The sequence below is a fragment of the Nothobranchius furzeri genome, chromosome 4 (genome assembly GCF_043380555.1).
Source record: "Nothobranchius furzeri strain GRZ-AD chromosome 4, NfurGRZ-RIMD1, whole genome shotgun sequence".
NCBI classification, from domain to species: Eukaryota; Metazoa; Chordata; class Actinopteri; order Cyprinodontiformes; family Nothobranchiidae; genus Nothobranchius; species Nothobranchius furzeri.
This window is the reverse complement of record NC_091744.1, coordinates 85,496,378-85,514,737: the sequence shown is the minus strand read 5'-3', so window position 1 is coordinate 85,514,737 and position 18,360 is coordinate 85,496,378. Positions and strand designations below refer to the sequence as shown.

Here is an 18,360-nt window from a genome sequence, read left to right as displayed (position 1 = left end):
GTGTTTATGAATCTCCTAACCAAAGCTTAACGCGAAGACATCACCTTCATTTCCCACCAGAACTAATCGTTTCTCCGGATTTGCTGGTTCTGAACAACATTCCACATCACACCATTCTCCGTCTCATTCACCTTAGTTACACCATACATTTAGTGTTAAAGTTAGTCTAGTTTTAATTTGTTTAGTAATAAATCTTTAAACTTTTAAACCTGACTCTCTCTTCTGTTGACTCTGAGTGAATACGAGGCTGTTACATAATCCTTGCAATAAAAAGTTCCAATCTTCTGGTTAAAAGTACCCACAGATCCATGAGGGTAATTTCATATTTGCTATGGAATCTTACGTCTTATGGCTCATTAAATAACATGTAAATTAAATCATTACAATATGGTTAAAATGAGAAAAAAATTGTGATTAAAAATTTAGGAAAGTGAAAGGGAAACCAGTGGATCCAGAGAAAGGTGGAGTTGGTAGAAAGAGCAGAATAAGGAGAGGGTGAAGATGAAGATGAAGGTCACACCAAAGCCTGAACAAGTGAGTCTTCAGCTGCTTTTTAAAGGAGACCCTGAGTCCACTGATCTCAGGCTCAGGGGGAGAGAGGTCCAGAGTCTGGGGGTCACAGCAGCAAATGATCTGTCACCTTTGACCTTTAGCCTGGTGCTGCACAACCAGTAGGCTTTGGTCACTGGACCTCAGGGACCTGCTGGGGGTGTAGGGACTAAGAAGATCACCAATGTAAGATGGTGCTTGTCCATGTAAGGCCCTATAGACCAGAACCAGGATCTTGAAATTAACCCTGAAGTTGACTGGCAAATATGGGATTTTCAGACAAGCATGCCTAAGTACAAAATAAGTCACAATAAATTCATGTACCCAAAGTAAAATAGCAGCTAGCTAAAGTGAACCTTTTGATTTACTCATTAATGACACATTTCACATTTGCAATTTGTCAAAATCACGACAGATATAATTTAAAAATAATATTTTATTGAACTGAGCATAAAAAGTGATCTCATTACTACAACAACAATCAATTTGCTCCGCTGTTACAGGATTAGATTTGCAGGATGACTTTATACACAATGAGTGAAATGCAATAAGCAACCGATAGAGCTGCACCTAATCAGCATGAAGATTAACCATCAAAGTAAAAAAGTCTGGATTTTAATTCATAATCTCTTTGCCGCAGGACGTTTCTTAAAATATATTAACACAAAGTTGATAAATAAATAAAGCCATAACGGCCAAACAACAGCAAATATATTGGAGTAAAGTAATCAGAAAATATCTTTCCAAGCATTAAAATAAAGGATTAAACAGCAAAAAGCCAATATACAAGATGATTAATGGTTCTAACAGAGACATGGAGACTTTTTACTGGCAGTAGAAGGTAAGAACGCTTTCCTGGTTCCCTCGAACCATCAGGACTGGAGCTCTGAGATTCCTGGACAAGATGTCCAGCCACGCCAGGTAGAGCGAACTGGGACACACTCCTCTCCTCCCAACTGGCACGGTGCTGTCAGCGGACACGTTTGTTTGTTTACTCGTCTATGTTTTAAAGAGAGAAGCAGCAAAATGAAGAAATGTTGCACTCACATCAAAACAAGAGCTGCGTCCCTGGAGTAATCCAGCAGAACCTCGTTCAGACGGACCTGACGGAGAGACTGACACCCAAACAAAGTGTTACATAAAGCGGAGGGGAGGAAGCAGGACCCAGAGTGGTCAGCTCGTGTCCCACCTTGGCCATGTTCCTCTCCAGATCCTGCTCAGTGATCATCCAGGGAGCATCCTGTGGACTCGGAGGCTCAGAGTCCATCTCGTGTTTGGGGTTTGAATCCAGCTTGAAGCGCCTGATCATGTTCTCAAAGTGATGGATGCTGGTGAACAACAGGAAGAGGAGAGGCTCCTGAGTCATTTAAGGAGGTTTAACCTTTATGACTAGAGGTCAACGAAAATTTAGTCAAAAACAAGACAAAAATAAAACAAACAAACAAATATGAGGATGTTTGAATGTTAAACTTCATCACCTTATAAAATCCTACATAACCTTAACATTATCATATAAATTACTTTATGTTTGGTGCCCCAAACTAATATTCTCAAAAGACAAAAATGTCATTTTTACCTCTTGGAGTTCATTTAAAACAAAACTGTGATGCATCAATAATGTTTAACGTAGTTAGCACCAGTTAGCACCCAAACTTCAGAAGTCTTACTTCACAGCCTCGGGGTTTTCGTAGATGTCAGGGAGAACTTCTACGTCATGAAAACCCAGACGAAACTTCTTTATGAGTGACAAAACCCTGGGTGAGAAAGGTACACGCAGTTCTGTAAATAAACACTTAGATGCTTTAATGTTGTGTTAGGAAAATGAATGAAAAGGACAACCACAAAAGATGGATACTCATAAATACTTTTATAACATTTGAAGATGCAGCGATGCATTTTATTTTTAAAAATATAATTATATCATTTAATATTTCACATTTAAGAAAACTGTTTTAATTTGTGACAGGTTGTGAAAGAAAAACAAACTTTAAAGTTTTATTGACTTGTGTACTTGAGATGAACCATCTCATTTTTACCATATAACAAATAAAGAACAAGATACAGTCAATAAGCAAAATAGGGCCAACAGAAAACACAGACAGCAAACATGAACAACAAACAAACAAACAATAAATAAAAAACAACAAAATGAATATATAAATTCCTTATGGATGGAGAATAAGGGCATCAGTCAAATCAAATGGCAGATTAAAATAATTAAAATGTATTTAGACAAAAACAAACAGCAAACGAAAATAGCGTTTCTATTCTGTTGTTGATTATTTTTGTTGTTTTGGGATTTTATTTGATTTATTTTAGTAGTTTTTTTATTCATTGTAAATTCATGTTCTCTAGTTGAAAACAAAAAATTGTTCCTTTAAAAAAATTGCATCTGTGTGAAAATCTGTGTCTGTTTACGAGCTGTAGCTGGTATTTTTTTTACTCTTGAACTAATAACTAATAGTTTATTTTCGACATGTTTGATTAGAAGTGACAAAATTATGTAGATTAAAATGTTGTAACTAAATATAATAATTTGATATTACCTTTTAATTACTTAATTTGATTTATAAACAGAAAAAATCCCTCTAAATCTTGAGTAGATGTAGTTTCGACCTCTGTCCAGCAGAGGGTGTATGATCTGACGTGTTTGTAGCGTGGTAGCTAGCTTCTGATAGCTAGCTGCTTTAGCTTGTTGATTTAATCTCGTTTAACACAAATAAAAATAGATTTGTTGAGTTTAAGGGAGTTAAGTGGTTTATGTACGCGAATACGTTCTGAATTCCCTGTTACCCAACCTTAACGGTAATTTAAGCCATAGTAAATTTTCAGTGATGTTCAATGATGTACATTAAGACAACTCAAAATAAAATAAAATAAAATAAAATAAAATAAAATAAAATAAACAATAAATATCAATCAAAATTGTTTTCTGCATGAATCAAATTTATTTCTATAAGATGTTAATTTCAAATTAAATATCTCTATATTTAATTATGTACTGAAATTATTATAAAACACCGATTAAACAAATTAAAAATTTCTCTTGAGACCTGAAGTACTCAGATTGTCCACCAGAGGGCAACATGCCGGCATTTGAGTCAAAGCAACAGTGTTTTGAGTAACCTGGAGATCTTTTAATAAAGATAGAGGTCTGACAAACTTTGTAAGAGTATAAATACATTATATATATATATATATATATATATATATATATATATATATATATATATATATATATATATATATATATATGGCAATCTAAAAAAATGCCACAACAATTTAACATAGCAATAATACTTTCCATGACAATGCAACAGGAGTGAGATGAATAAAAAATCTTATGATCTCTCACCCCTTCCTACTTCAATATTGCTACTATATATAAATATATTTATTTATTTATTTATATATATGTAAGGTTGTTGGGTTTTTTTTTGCTTTTCATCCAAGAATGACTCAAGCAATGGCTTCTGTATTTGAATAAATGTACTCACTCCTCCTTCTGCTCATCCTTTTTGTCTTTTTCTCCTCCCACAAATACTCGGACCTTACACCGGGCCCAGCGTTTCCTACGGGTCAGCAGGTAGGGCAGCAGCAGGGTCAGACCTGGAGGACCAATGGGCATCCATGAGAAAATTTTTAATCTAATTTATGGAGATGGTGGACTATAGACAGGAGATATCATCACACCTCCATCATCATACAGCCAGTACACATCGATGGTCTTCTTTCCTTGTTTCTTCTGAAACACGGTGCTGGACTGAGTCTCGGGCTCAACGGTGATGGAGGCTGCAAATAATTCAACAAGCAGCAGAAAGCATGTTCACGGAACAAATTTACTTTAAAATCTGCCTGAATGTGATTTTAAAACTCAGAACTGTGCATACATGAAACACTGGTTTGAATGCAGGAAGGAGCAGAGATGGTGCTTATCCGGTCCGGTCCTCCTTCAAAACCTTGATTAACTGGGATAAAAACAGTTGCTGAAATGATGATGAATTTCCCACCATTCCACCAGTTGGTACCAAATAATCTGAGATGCAGCGGGCAGTAGTTTAATGGTGCTACTAAACTCGTTTAGATGGTGCGTCCTGTTTAAAATCAGTGAATGCTCTCACCGTGCGATTGAGACGAACGAGAGGCGTCTAAGCCCTCCTTCATTCTCAGCACACACACTCCATACTGGAGGTCAAATGCGTCACTGAAACACAAACGTGAGGGAAGCTGAGCTCTTCGTGTTTTCATGCAGGCTTGTTGCTACTTTTTCTGGATTTTCCAAACGCGTCTCGTAATCACGTTCTCGTTGCACTCACTGCAGGATTTCGATGTAGTTGTGTGCGGCCTGAGGCGAGTCACTTTGCCAGTCTTTCTTGAAGCCCATCACCAGAACGTTTGGCTTGATCCGGCCCAAACCGGAACCCTGAAGTCACAAAAGTGAGAAGAGAAACAGAATTTATTAGGATCAGATCACGTTATTCAACTGTCAAATATGCACTTTTTTTAAATGAAGAAAGGCATTATTTAGCCGTTTTCAGATATGATGAGTTCTGACAGCACTTTGAAGCGCTTTAAAATACGTTAATCCCACATAAACTGAAGTAGAGACACAATAACTCGGTGCCGTCTTGCTCAACTGAAGGCTTATTTTCCTCTTTTTTTTACATTTAATAATATTTTTCTTCCTTTTCTTATTTCCCCTCGCAGCTCGTCCTCCCGGTCACGTCCAGGTTTAGTTTGCTGGCGATTAAACTCACTACTAACTGGAGCTAACCGTGCCTGAGCAGGGTCAGGCTGCAGTGGAAAAGCTGCAGAAACGGGCTCTCCGGGTTGTTGCTCTGACCTGCAGCAGCATGTTAACCCCGGATCGTAGATCTGGAGCTACAACTCCTCTGTAAAACGACTTGACCTTCCTTTTGTTCAACCAGGAGGTGTGACTGTTGCTGCTGGCTTTCTCCAACACGGATGGAGAGGAGTCGGCCTGGAAAGCAGGCAAAACACAGAAGATAATTAAACGTCTTGTTTTTGCTCAAATAAAAACGGATCCGTTTGTTTAGAAGCTGCACACACAGTGACCACATTTCCACACATCATCAGGCTGAGATTTTTGGTGAAACAGTTGACCAGATCCACAAGAGCTGGACGGCTGTCAGGAGAACCCGTCAGCACCAGACACTGGGGTCTGAAAGTGCAGGAGCAGACAGAAGCTTAGTCCTCAGCTTTGATTTATGTAAAAAAAAAGTTCCACCACTGCTCACGACTGACCTGTAGTTCTTGACGTGGTCCTCCACAACGTTTAGGCCGACGCAGTGGTTCAAGGCCATGTTGTACAAGTTAGCCTGGACGGAAGAACCCCAGTTCACATCTGGACACAGTAAAGGATCTGAGTGAAGCAGCGACACGACACTACCTGTGTCACACTGGAGTGTGTGTGAGGTTACCTGGCTTTTTGTAGAGTGTGTACCCCAAAAAGAACGCAACGACACCGATGGCGATGAGCGCCGCCCACCAAGTCAGCAGAAACATGATGATCACACAAACCACAGAGATCAGCAGAGACAGCCACTTACTGTAGAACCTGAAGGAAGGACGCCAGCCTACACACACACACACACACACACACACACACACACACACACACACACACACACACACACACACACACACACACACACACACACACACACACACACACTTATTATAATTTATGCGTGATTTCACTACCTGCTGCACGAAGTCAAAAACTTTATTCCAAGTTTTCACATTTCCGCCCTTTCAGCATTTTGCGTGAAGAAACGAGATGATTTAACGAGTGTAACCACGACAACAAGAGAGTTCTGCTTTTATGCAAAAGCATATCGATCTTACAGCCACAGTGTGATTAATGCATTCCTGTTTCAGCGGATTTGTTATCTGAATCTGACGCCCTGGTAGCCTTGAGCTGCAAGCAACTAAAACCCCCACGAAGGAATGCAGACAGATGCTGTGAACACCCGATCTATCCTCCTCCCCCCCCCCCCCCCTTCAGAATGGTGGACTTCAGCCTGGCGAGGTCATCAACCTGCAGGAGTCAATGTGCGATGCGCTTTTCCAGAGATCTCCCTCCCACCTGTGACTGTACAGCAGATGAGCGCCGTAGATGGCTGCTCTCGCTGCGGGGAAACAGGATCCCAGCCCCCCCACCCCCCGCCCCCAGCCTTCCTATTGGAGTCTCATGTTATGTTGTGTTGTCTGAAGTCTGTTGCATATCTGTCTGAGGTGTTTTTTGCAGAGCAAAGCTGCCCTCCTGGTGGAGGGTAACTCTGAAGTGCCTTTTTTTCCCTCCACCTGAACCAATCCTCATGTAACCCTCTGATCTCTATTAAGGTAGTGCGACTCAGGGTTGCGAATGACCACAGTCACCAATTCTTGTCATGTGTCTTGCCCATGTATGTCTGATCTCTGAATTGTGTGTACTGAAACTCTAATTTCCCTCTGGGATTAACAAAGTATTGATTGATTGATTCATTCCCACCGGTCTTAACAGGAGTAGAAATTACAAACGTACTTCAATATGTCTAATTTAACAATTACATTTAAATTTTCACAAGTACAATTTCACTTCCAAAGATTTGATTTAAAGCCATACTGTACAGCTTTTCACATTTCTAAATCATTTCTTGAGCCAGTGTGTGCTAAAATGACCCTTTACAGGGTTAGTGATGTCACTCAGACCTCGCCGCCTGTTGTGGATAGAATAGCGCACTTGCAACTTCTGAGTGCCAGTCAAGTCCCTGTGCGACTTAGTAAAGTGGAGCTGACATGCCAGCCCGTTTCCTGCATGAACACAGCTGATTTGATTGATTTAGTGGTGAATCGCTCCTGTAGACACGACTGAAGGCCGAGGAGACGCTTCGGCTGTTAGATCAAGGTGTTAAAAAGACGAACGCACATCGAGGAGATGAGTTTCACTTTCGTCTTTACTAACACACACTGGGGGCGCTAAAAGCAAGACTAAACGGACAGAGCGTTATTTGCAAATGAGCGAACATCCTCACTGCCCCCTGGTGGTTCATTGAAGTATCGATATTTACAACTATTTTGCGATCTGAAGTATGAAGCTACATTTTTTTGTTTTTTTGCTTTTTTAAGGATCTCAAAAAATAAAAAAATACATTTTCATACAAAAGTGCCTGTTTTTAGTGTCTGATGAGTAAAAACATCAGATTTTATTTCTAAACAACCACTAGCGCACACCTAACGAGAAGCAAGGTCACACTTCCCAGTGGATTCACAGTTTAATGAGACCTTAAAAACACGTGTGACGTACTTCTGCATCACCTTTCAGGGTCAGAAGACTCCAAAGTGCTTTACACGACAGTGTACCGTTCATCCATTCACACACGCTGATGAGCTACGAGGTAGCCACAGCTGCCCTGGGGCTCACTGACACATTTACCTGGTGAGTTGGTGATTGATGCGTGGAAACAGCTGAAGTTGATTAAGGAATAGGAGCAGAGGTAGAAGTTGGAGATGATGGGAGCGATGGTGTTCAACTCAGCTGGCAGGAGGTGACAAAAACAACAAATAATGTTCGTTATTTACATCTCTGATGAGGATGTTCAGCATTTCATCAAAAAAATGAAAAAAAAAGATCAACTGTGTAATTTATGGATGCCCAATAAGTTCAACTATGAGTTTTTCACGCAGGTCAGAGGTCAAAGACGCTTTGCAAAGACTGACCAATGAGGATGAAGCAGGCTGCTATGATGTACGTCAGCAGGAAGCCTCTGAGCGGCTCGTTGTTTTTGCCGTAACCTTTGCCGAAGAATCCGATGAGAGGGTACAAATGGTCCTGACAGAGACACTAGGAATAAAAACACACGTTAGAAAAATACGCCGTTTGAAATCTCGCTTCGACATAAACAGGTGAGTTTGTACCTGGAAGACTTTAGGAGCCGACACCAAGCAGGCCAAAGCAGAAGACAGAGTCGCTCCAAAGATGCCAGCAGTGATGAGCGGGGCGAAGGCCGACACCATGCTCAGCGACTGTCGGGGGAACGTTTCCACTCGTTAGACTCCACGAGGAGAGAGAAGCTAAAGCTAAACGGTTTCTGCAGATTGAGATTATTTATGTTCACTGGTAATCTGTTTGTGAGAAGTGAAAGAAAAGTCAGGCTTGAGCCTCGGCTTCACCGTGTGGCAGCTAGAAGAACTTCTGGGTGAAACTGGCAGCATTTTCCAGCTGTAGATGTCTCAGAAAAATCATCATTTCCTGCAGCTAGCTATTGTTTTTGTCTTCTCTTTTCCCCCATTCCTAATCTGTCCGTTTCCTGTTTAGGGTCTGCACGATGCACATTTCACTTTAAGACCGTACAAATGGTTGTAAATAACAGTTCAAAATGTAAAAAACACATCTGCATTCATTAAAAGCTACAGTGTTTGGTCTGTGCATGCTCAGAGTTTGTGCCGACCTGATAGTAGTTACTGATGCCGTAGGCGCAGGTATTATTGTTGATACACTCCGAGAAGTCCCACCCATAGTCACAGGAAATGCCGGTGCAGGCGTCCGCGGACGAGGATGCAGCCAGGGTGTCGTTGATGGAGCCAGATGCATCCCTGACAACGCAGGAGCCTTCAGGAGGACAAAAATAAGACACACACGTCACAAAGTTACACCCATTACCAGGCGTACTTCACAAAATGACTCAGTTCATAAATCTCAGTAGTTTTTGTAGCAACTCAAAGTTTATGTGTACAAATATATGTTGAAGCTTTCATTTTAATTTGATCAGTGATGGAAACAGAACCAAATTGAGTCAAAAGAAATGTTTCACTTATGTTTAGTGAGTTTTTTTTATTAAAATAAATTTAAAGCAGATTTTAGTAAAAAAAGTGAAAACAAAAGAACAAAAATATTGATTGGTTTTGTTTAAATGCATTCCTGTTTCAGCGGATTTGTTATCTGAATCTGACGCCCTGGTAGCCTTGAGCTGCAAGCAACTAAAACCCCCACGAAGGAATGCAGACAGATGCTGTGACAACCCGAACCCGACCCCCCCCCCCCCCCCCCCCCGTCAGATTGGTGGACTTCAGCCTGGCGAGGTCATCAACTGTAGGAGTCAATGTACTCTTTGCTTCTCCCAAGATCTCCCTCCCACCTGTGACTGTACAGCAGATGAGCGCTGACGATGGCTGCTCTCTCTGGGGGAAACAGGACTCCCCCCCCCCCCGCCTTCCTATTGGAGTCTCATGTTATGTTGTGTTGTCTGAAGTCTGTTGCATATCTGTTGAGGTGTTTTTTTTTTTTTTTGCAGAGCAACGCTGCCCTCCCGGTGGCGGGTAACTCTGAAGTGCCTTTTTTCCCTCCACCTGAACAAATCCTCATGTAGCCCTCTTATCTCTATCAAGGTAGCGCGACTCGGGTTGCGGATGACCACAGTCACCAATTCTTGTCATGTGTCTTGCTCTGAATTGTGTGTACTGAAACTCTAATTTCCCTCTGGGATTAATAAAGTATTGATTGATTGATTGATTGATTGTTTCATGTTGCAATGCTTCAGCAAAATAAAAAAATCCTGCTTTTTAACTGTGATCTGGGTTTTCACCGATGGTTGCGGAGATAATGATGTAGGAGATAGTTGTCCAGAAGATCGCCATCAGCGTCCCTCGAGGAATCGCCACAGTGGGATTCTGGGATGGAGAGGACAGGGGGCAAACATCTAAATACTGTTGTCGCACAAGGCTGGAGAAAGACACGAAGAGCTGAAAAGAACAAATATACCTTCAGATCTCCGGAGATGTTGGCTCCTGCCAGGATTCCTGTGGCAGATGGGAAGAAAATGGAGAACATGCCGAAAAAGCTGCCCTCAGGCCCCCGCCAGTTTGGCACGAAATTGGTAGCAAAGATATCCGCTGCGAAAGGTGAGACAATAACTGTGGCAACTCGAGGTTCATCCTTTCATCAAAACTTAAACAAAAGTCTTTGACTGAAATCAGGGGCGTGTCCAGGGAGTGGCCTGGGGTAGCACATGCCACCCTTATAATCTGATTGGCCACCCCAGGTGCCACCTGTTCCATTTCCAGTTTAAACTGACTTTAAATTGTCGACAAAAGGCTTGGGTTGAAAACTCCAAAAATAGTGTGGTAGCATGCACCTTTAACATTGTCTTCTAGCCCAGGCCTACAGAACATTTCTGTAGTATTAATATTATTTATTATTTTTTCATATTCACATAAATAGTATTTAGAGTCCCACTCAACTCCAGTTGGTGGCAGTAATGCAACAACAAGTGACTTGCTAACCACCACAAAACTAGAAGATGAATAGAAAAAAATGGTGATTGTGCAATGTGAAACTCCAAAATTCACTAGAAAGTAAAAAAATAAATATACAATTTGTGTAAATAAATAAATAAGCATAACCATTGGTGCCACCCATGCATAAACAAGTGCCCCACATGGGCCACCCCATTTTAAAAGTCCTGGACACGGCTCTGACTGAAATTTAGTCAGAGTTGATCAGGAGAACTTGTCTGATTGTCTCGGTTAAACCTGATGGTTTACCTCTGTAGCCGAAGAAACCTTTAGCTTGTTTCTCTATCGAAGCCGGCATGATCGTTCCGACAATGTAACTGGCAAACGACACCATGATGAGCAGGAAGAACATGACCTGAGCCTGTGGAAAGAATACTGTAAGCATACGGACGTACAGATGTTCCAACCAGCTGTTCCAGACAAACAGGTGTTAACCTTTGACTCCCACGCCATGCCGGCCATCGAGATGCCCAGCAGACACGTCACGGTGATGACCCCAATGATGCGGATGTCGTTGGTTTTGTCCACCATGACAGCTCCGTTTTCCTGAGGAAGACGTTCATCAGCGACACTCACAGAATCACAGCTGAAGCTATTTTAGGGAAATGAGCATTTTCTCACGCTCATCAGGTCTGTGACGGTCTCAGCAAAGCCCACGGTGTGCATGGCCACAGCCACGGCATTCGCAAAGGCAAAGATCAAACCGATGGACCCGCCCAGCTCTGGACCAAGACTACGGCTTATCAGGAAGTACGTCCCACCTGAGGGTACGAGATGAAGAATCAGATTTGGGACCTGCTGGTTGTGAACAGAGAACCAAACAAACCAGACAGGTTGTTGCTTTGGAAACGGAGAGAACAAACCTCCTTTGACTTTGCCGTTGGTGGCTATGGCTGAAGTGGAAAGACCAGTGATCCCAGTTATGGAAGCAGACAGCAGAATAATAACCCAGGTCATACCTGACAGATGGAAAAACGTTGGAGTGAGATTTGCGAAAGCTGACCGTGGCAGAGAAACGCAGGATGATTGAGTCTGACGTACCGATGCCAGCCTGAGCTGTGATCCAAGGCAGCCTCAGGTACAAGATCACGCCCCAGATGTTTAACATGCAGCGAATCTGCAAGCAGACAGGAAATCAACATTTCTGATGCACAGGTGAAACAAACAACTCGTTTTTAGCGAGCAACACAAAAGTCGTAGGTGGAAAAGACGCAATGATGTAACATGGACGTAATTTTTGGGGGGATGGGGGTGGGGTGGACAGGGGGGACATGTCTCCCCCACTTTTTCCAAAGTCAAGTTTTGACCCCTGCACTTTTTACCATCCAAAAACAATATTACGCTATATGAAACTGACACTGGTTGAGCTCTAGGACCAAGTGGAAATCAACCGTTCGTGTTGAAGCCTGTTTCCCATCAGAACATACTGTAAAGATAACGCCCCCCCCCCCCCCTCCCCGTGTCCCCCCCACTTCTAAAGCGAAAATGACGTCCATGGATGCAACGGTGAACTTCAGATGTTTTCTACTCAACAATGTCAATAAGCTGCTGCCGCTTAGACTGCCAGTCCGCCAATGATGAAACAGAAGTATTTGAACTAATCAGTAACTTTATAAGACCTTTAGTGTCGTCTGCTCAGTCACCCGTGATTTTATTAGGACCGCCTGAAGGCGCAGAGTTTAACGGAGCTTCAGAAATGTCTCAGTGGAAATTTTCTACCTGTAATTAAATCAGTTTGGCAGTTTTTTCTGAATCGTGCATTAACTTTAAAAAAAAGTCAGGTGACTTAGGTTTCAGGCTTTACCAGCGATCAGATTTATCGATTAAAGTCATGTTTCCAAATCTTTTTGTGGGTCTTGGGTTCAAACATCCTCAAGTGAATTATGGCAGCTTCTTGTCACTTTTAGGTTTTCATGTCTCAAAACAGCGAAATGATGTGACGTTACAGAAGCGGGCGTGCATTAATTTGTGTTTTTAATGAGAATTAAAAAAAAAACAAATAATATTTTAGCTCCAATTCAAAGTTTAACTGAGTGATCAGGAGACAAAAGTAGCAGAAAATGTCACGTTTTATTTTTCCAATGTAAGTTTTCTGGTTTTCAAAGATGTGAATGAAATGTTAGCAGTTAGAAACGAGATACTTTAAACAGTAAACGCTTATTTAATTTCATTTATTTGGAAAACGACTGAAGGAATTTCAACCATTCATCAGATTTGTGGGATTTGGAAGAAAATACGGCTCACTTTCGTGCCAAATTTTAGATAATAGATCTGATCTCTTCTATTTTATTTATTTATTTATTTATTTGCATGAAAAAAATAAAAATGAAACAGCCAGAAAAAAAAGTTAGAAGCAAACAAAGTTGCATGCAGGTGGGATTGAGATTAGGAAATCCCAGATGTTTTTGTGAATCTCAGCATGCAGCACCAAGAAATAAGAAAAACTACATTCATTACAACGTCAGCTTCATGCAGATTTAATCAGTAGTAAATGTGAATATTGTTATTTTAAAGCAGAGGTTTAAATGCTCTGAAATACAAGTTACACAAAAATTAGATGTAACGTTTGAGACATTTTGTACGGGAGTTACTGAGAAACCCACGTTTTTACTGGCAACAGAGCGACTGAGACCTTTAACCGCAATTAAACCCTGATAATCAGTTTACAGTCTGCATCGTTTCTACGAGTCATAAAAACAACCACGCAACGGTCACCTTCAAATGACCTTCAACGGTGCGGCTTTCTTTAACAAAGCAGCAACATCATGACAGCACCTTTCCTTTGTGAGTATAGCGCCGGTCCCTACCATCACCCCCTGGATCCAGCCGAAGCGAGTGGGCTCAGATGGAGGCTCCTTTTCTTCGTCCACCTCATCCTCAGAGGTGTCTCCTTCCATCCGCCCTGCTGTCATCTCCTCATACAAGGGAGGTCTGGTGTTATCCTGGAGGTCAGTCACAAATAAAATCAAATCAAAGCCACAAACAAACGAGTTTCAGAAACACCGGCATCGAGACACTCTGCAAGACGACTCGAAGTTTAATAAAAAGCTTTCTGAACCGCTGATTATAACCTGGAACATAAACGAGGTTTGGTGACGATTTAGCAGATTTAACAGCAAATCTTCACTTGATGTTTAACTTAATGGGGGGTGGGGGGGTGGGGGGTGCTAAGGTCATCATTCCTCACCTCAGGGTTGCCGTGCAGCTCGTACAGGGACGGTCTGAAGCGTCGTCGCCGACCCCACGCCTGAGTGTTGGCGTAGAAGTCGTAGTGTGGGGGGGCGTCCAAGGTCTCATAGCCGGTCAGGGCCACAGACGGACGCGACGCCAAGCTGCCGCCATCACCGTAACACTGATAATAGCCGGACTCATCAAACCCCGACGACGGCGTCTTCCCATTGGGCACGGGCGTCGGAAGGTTCGGCCTAAAGGCAGCCAGGGGAACGCCGTCGCTGGCTACTGGTGTCTCCATTTTAAACACCACAATGATCCAAGCTAACTTTGATCACCAGCGCGGCGCCAGTGAGTGTGTGGAGGTGATGGAGCCGAGCTGGAGTTTAAGCTGAACGAGGGAGGTTTTATGATGAGGGCTGGGTTTAAATTTGACCTCGACGATGCAGGAAGAGCCCGGAGCCATATAAGATGTTCTCTTGTTCAGAGAACACTCAAACAAGACTCATTACAGGAATTATTAAGCCAGAAATGGGCAATTTCACATTGCAGAGGTCAGTCAGGAAACTCTTTAGGACCGAGCTATGCTAGGAATGACACTGTTCTGTTTAGAAAAGGAGCCACATGTAAGAAATTCTAACGGTTTCTGGTTTGATTTCACACAAAATGGTCAAACATCTGAAAAATAGCCTTTAAATGGACCTGAAATGCATCAGTTTGTGGTTATATCACCACTGTTATTAATGATTAATCTCCAGTGGGCATGTTTTCGGTTAGAATAAGATGTGAACAGCATCATTACACTCTGAGAGCATGAACCGACTCAGAGAATAACCTTGACTGAGACCAAACAAAAGAATCAGCGCGGCATGAAGGAGGTTCTGGTTTCTTTATGTTGAGAGTCTGAGGCAGTCATAATTTAAAAAAAAAATATATATATATATATTTTTTTTTCTTTTACTGCAAAACATGATTTTTCATAAAACTAAATTCATTGCCATCTGAAAATCAACCTAAACAGCAATAATGCAACACCAAAAGTAAGCAAATGTGTGTTTGAGGATTTTCTGTTGCCACATTGCTTTTATAGAGATTATAATCTATTATTGGAAAGCCGGATTAGTCACCTTTACTACGGGGTAAAAAATCTAAGAATTAAACAATAAAGAGCCTGTGTTTGATATATCACCTTGTAGGGTTATACAGCCCCCCAAGGCACTCTACAACACAAACAGTCATCCACCCACCCACTCACACACACACACACACACACACACATTAACATCATGGTGGTGATGAGCTACAGTGTAGCCACAGCTGCCTTGGGGCACACTGACAAAGGTGAGGCTGCAGCAGAGGTGCCACCAGCCCCTCCGACCACCACCAGCAGGTAAGGTGGGTGAAGTGTCTTGCCCAAGGACACAATGATTGCAATAGATGGGGCTTGAACCTGCAACGCTTAACTCCTCTGCCACCATCTTTAAGAAAGAGCAACACCTTTTAACGTCCTTACTATTCTATGGTGTTCCCATAAAATGAGATATTTTTTCAAGATGAAAGTCAACAACTATAAACAATAAACACAAATAGTAGCACTAAATAGTTTTCTAAACTTTAAAGGGACTTTACGGAGTTTTGAATTTTTATGCTCGCGATTGCCCCCTCAGGCCAAAAGCGTAACGGCAGCTTCAATAGTAGGCTCGTGCACGAGGCGCGCATGCTGTACGTGCACACTCCTTAACGAAAATAACAGCTGAGACAGTCCCGTGTGTGTGTGTGTGTGTGTGTGTGGCCTGGAGGACAGAGGACAGGAGACCGCGCAGCTAATTAATTAAATAATTTGGTTCTGTACCTTTCTCTTCAGCACAGCCGACAAAGGTTTATGATGGGTCAGTCCTCCTGCATGCTCAGATCATTCCCTTCCCTTGCTTGAAAAATTGTTCCAAAATGAAAGTTGAACCCACATCTTTTTTATCTGTGAATTCAATGCCGTTCGGCGAGTCTCAAATAAAAATTTGGGCGTCTTACTGTAAAAAAAATCATCATTAAAAAAATCATTGTAAAAAAGAAACTCCAAATAACAAACTTTATTCACACCCAGAATGGAACCCAGGTCTCCTACATGAGAGTCAGACATCTTACTAGGTGAGCTAAAGCACCAGTGACATCTATCGTATCTGTAACTTTTATATCCTTGATGACAGCTGAAACAACGTCAAACCAAAGAACGGTTCGGAGTGAAAATGGCTATTTTGTTGCTAATTAGCAGGAAATATCTAGAAGAAAGTTCTACAGAAAGTAGCTAAGGGTCCTCAGAAATGTAGCTAGCTTTGTCACTAGGCGTTAGGAACAGCGACAAAGTGGCACTGCCTCTCTCTCTGCTGCTAAAGCTACGGATAGCAAATGCTACGGGCGATGCCTGAGCGTGAACGCGCATGAAGCAGCCTGCTCGACCCGAGCATCTCTCTTTTTCTGTGATTTTACAGAAAAACAGGCAATCACAGTAAAAATGCCAGGGCTCATTCTACAGGACCAGGGCGTTGCAGGAGAATGTATGAAGAAGACATTTATTATTTCTATACATGTTTTGGCTGTCAAACTTCCATAATGCCCCATTAAGCTTGAGCTTTAACATCGATCTCAGTGATTTAGTTAGAAACTTGACCAGTTTCACACGTGACACCACTCTGCCTCCCTCTACTGGCCAGATACTGCACTTACGTTTTGTGGAGCGGGTAGGTCAGGGGTCGGCAACCTGTTCCCATCAAAGAGCCATTATTACCCGTTTCCCACAGTAAAGAAAACACTGGGAGCCACAGCAGCCGTGGCGTTGTGGGCGGGGCCTACCCTTAGACAGCAGAGAGCTGCTTTAACCAATCACAACAGGTGACAGCAGCCGGTACCGGTCGCTCGTGTACGTCAAAGTTATCTTTCATAAGACGATAATCAATAAATCGATTTATATAAAGTGGATCCAGAAGTTGTAGCCCGTCTCTGCTACAATATGTTGATATTTTTCACCCTGTTGGTGGTTTTACTGAGCAGGTGCCACTTTTGTCATATGTTTCTTTTTAAAACATGTTTAGACTGTTCAGAACACAAATCCAGGCTCTGTCACGTTTGATTGTTGTAATTAAACTTTGTAGGTGGGGAAGGTCAGAAAAGGATCCGATCAATTTGTTTTTCCCTCATTTACAGTGACGGAGATAACGGTGCAGTGCGCCTGGCTCTGGTGTTAATCAAGTTTTATTTTATCTCTTTGCAACAATTTTCACCAGAAAACAGAAAGTTAAAAGCAGGGCTTGTGTTGACCGGACAGTTCCCGTATTTGACCGTTTATTTTGACGGAGAAAGAATAGAAAGAATTACCCCGATGCATGCAGACGAACTGACATTTTATTCTACGCACATCGCAGATGTAGCTAAATCACTCAAGAAAAGATTCCCATCTGAACATCTGAGCTGGACATTGCTCAGCGCAGCTCACTGTCAGCGCGTACATACGGTGCACAGCGAGCTGAAGATGTGGAGAGGGGCTTGGAGCACGTCGCAGAACCAGAGCGCATGCAGGAAGATTCCTCCGACTGAAGCGAGACTTGTCACTTAGAAAATGTTCCCTGATTATGAAACTTTGGCTGAATAGCGCTTGTTCCTGTCTCCAATGTGGCGACACATCCAGGAGCCGTCTGAGGAGAATCCCAGAATCTCACATCCTCTTCAGCTCAGAAAGCGCCTATGATTACGCACAAGCGTGACGCGTCAACCCGGTCTCACAGTAAGACCGGGTTGGAACTGTTCAGGTTTACGCAGACAATCTTTACATTTAGAATTGGCATACAGATGTAAAATTAATGCAGTAAAATATAAAGCATTTTATTTAAATATCCATTCATTATTTTACAAGCACAGAGAGCCGCATCAGATGGATGGAAGAGCCGCATGCGGCTCCAGAGCTGCGGGTTGCTGACCCCCGGTGTAGGTGTTCAACAGGGGAAGCTCTTTACCTGCTTCACAGCTGTTACGCTAGCAGTTAGCCTTTTCAGTTTGCTGATCAATGAAAAGTACAAGAAGAAAAAAGAAGTTTGCTTTTTCTAGTGGCGTCTTGGCGGAGCCTGGAAGTAAAAGTAAGAGTAAATTCTTTGGAGATGAAGCAAAGAGCTAAAACCAGAGTGAACATCAACATGCTAGTTTGAGGGAGCTAAAGGAGGCTACAAAATCACAGACTGATGGTGACTTAGCTTTGTTGCTACCGGACTCGTAATGTTTATTTCCAACAATGTGGATCTTTTTACTTTGGGATTTGTTTTAGTATCATTCGGCTCATCTGGTAGCTCACTGTTAGCG

At 42.2% G+C, this 18,360-nt stretch overlaps 1 protein-coding gene across 1 annotated transcript; it reads right to left on the bottom strand.

The window, feature by feature from the left end:
- Window positions 1-967: 967 nt before the first annotated feature.
- slc12a3 (solute carrier family 12 member 3) lies at window positions 968-14,841 on the bottom strand. The gene is made up of 26 exons (XM_015965288.3): window positions 14,033-14,841; window positions 13,653-13,787; window positions 11,887-11,962; window positions 11,709-11,804; window positions 11,467-11,606; window positions 11,281-11,391; window positions 11,095-11,206; window positions 10,313-10,443; window positions 10,137-10,221; window positions 9,003-9,163; window positions 8,470-8,577; window positions 8,272-8,395; window positions 7,988-8,089; window positions 5,991-6,146; window positions 5,815-5,914; window positions 5,620-5,731; window positions 5,393-5,530; window positions 4,866-4,972; window positions 4,671-4,753; window positions 4,440-4,517; window positions 4,243-4,341; window positions 4,047-4,158; window positions 2,217-2,303; window positions 1,739-1,877; window positions 1,597-1,664; window positions 968-1,516 (listed from the first exon to the last, which is right to left on the bottom strand). Exons 1-26 carry the CDS (start codon window positions 14,315-14,317, stop codon window positions 1,375-1,377), a joined length of 3,087 nt encoding a protein of 1,028 aa, XP_015820774.3. The 5' UTR covers window positions 14,318-14,841; the 3' UTR covers window positions 968-1,374.
- Between the last annotated feature and the right edge of the window lie 3,519 nt (window positions 14,842-18,360).

Bases quoted from the DNA above. Each gene is read 5' to 3' on its own strand.
- slc12a3 (XM_015965288.3), bottom strand. From the start codon at position 14,317: ATGGAGACACCAGTAGCCAGCGACGGCGTTCCCCTGGCTGCCTTTAGG. The intron at 8,090-8,271 runs GTCAGTCTTTGC...ACCTCCTGCCAG, and splicing joins AGCCTGCTTCATCCTCATTG to CTGAGTTGAACACCATCGCT. The intron at 1,665-1,738 runs GTGGGACACGAG...TTTGGGTGTCAG, and splicing joins TGGAGAGGAACATGGCCAAG to TCTCTCCGTCAGGTCCGTCT.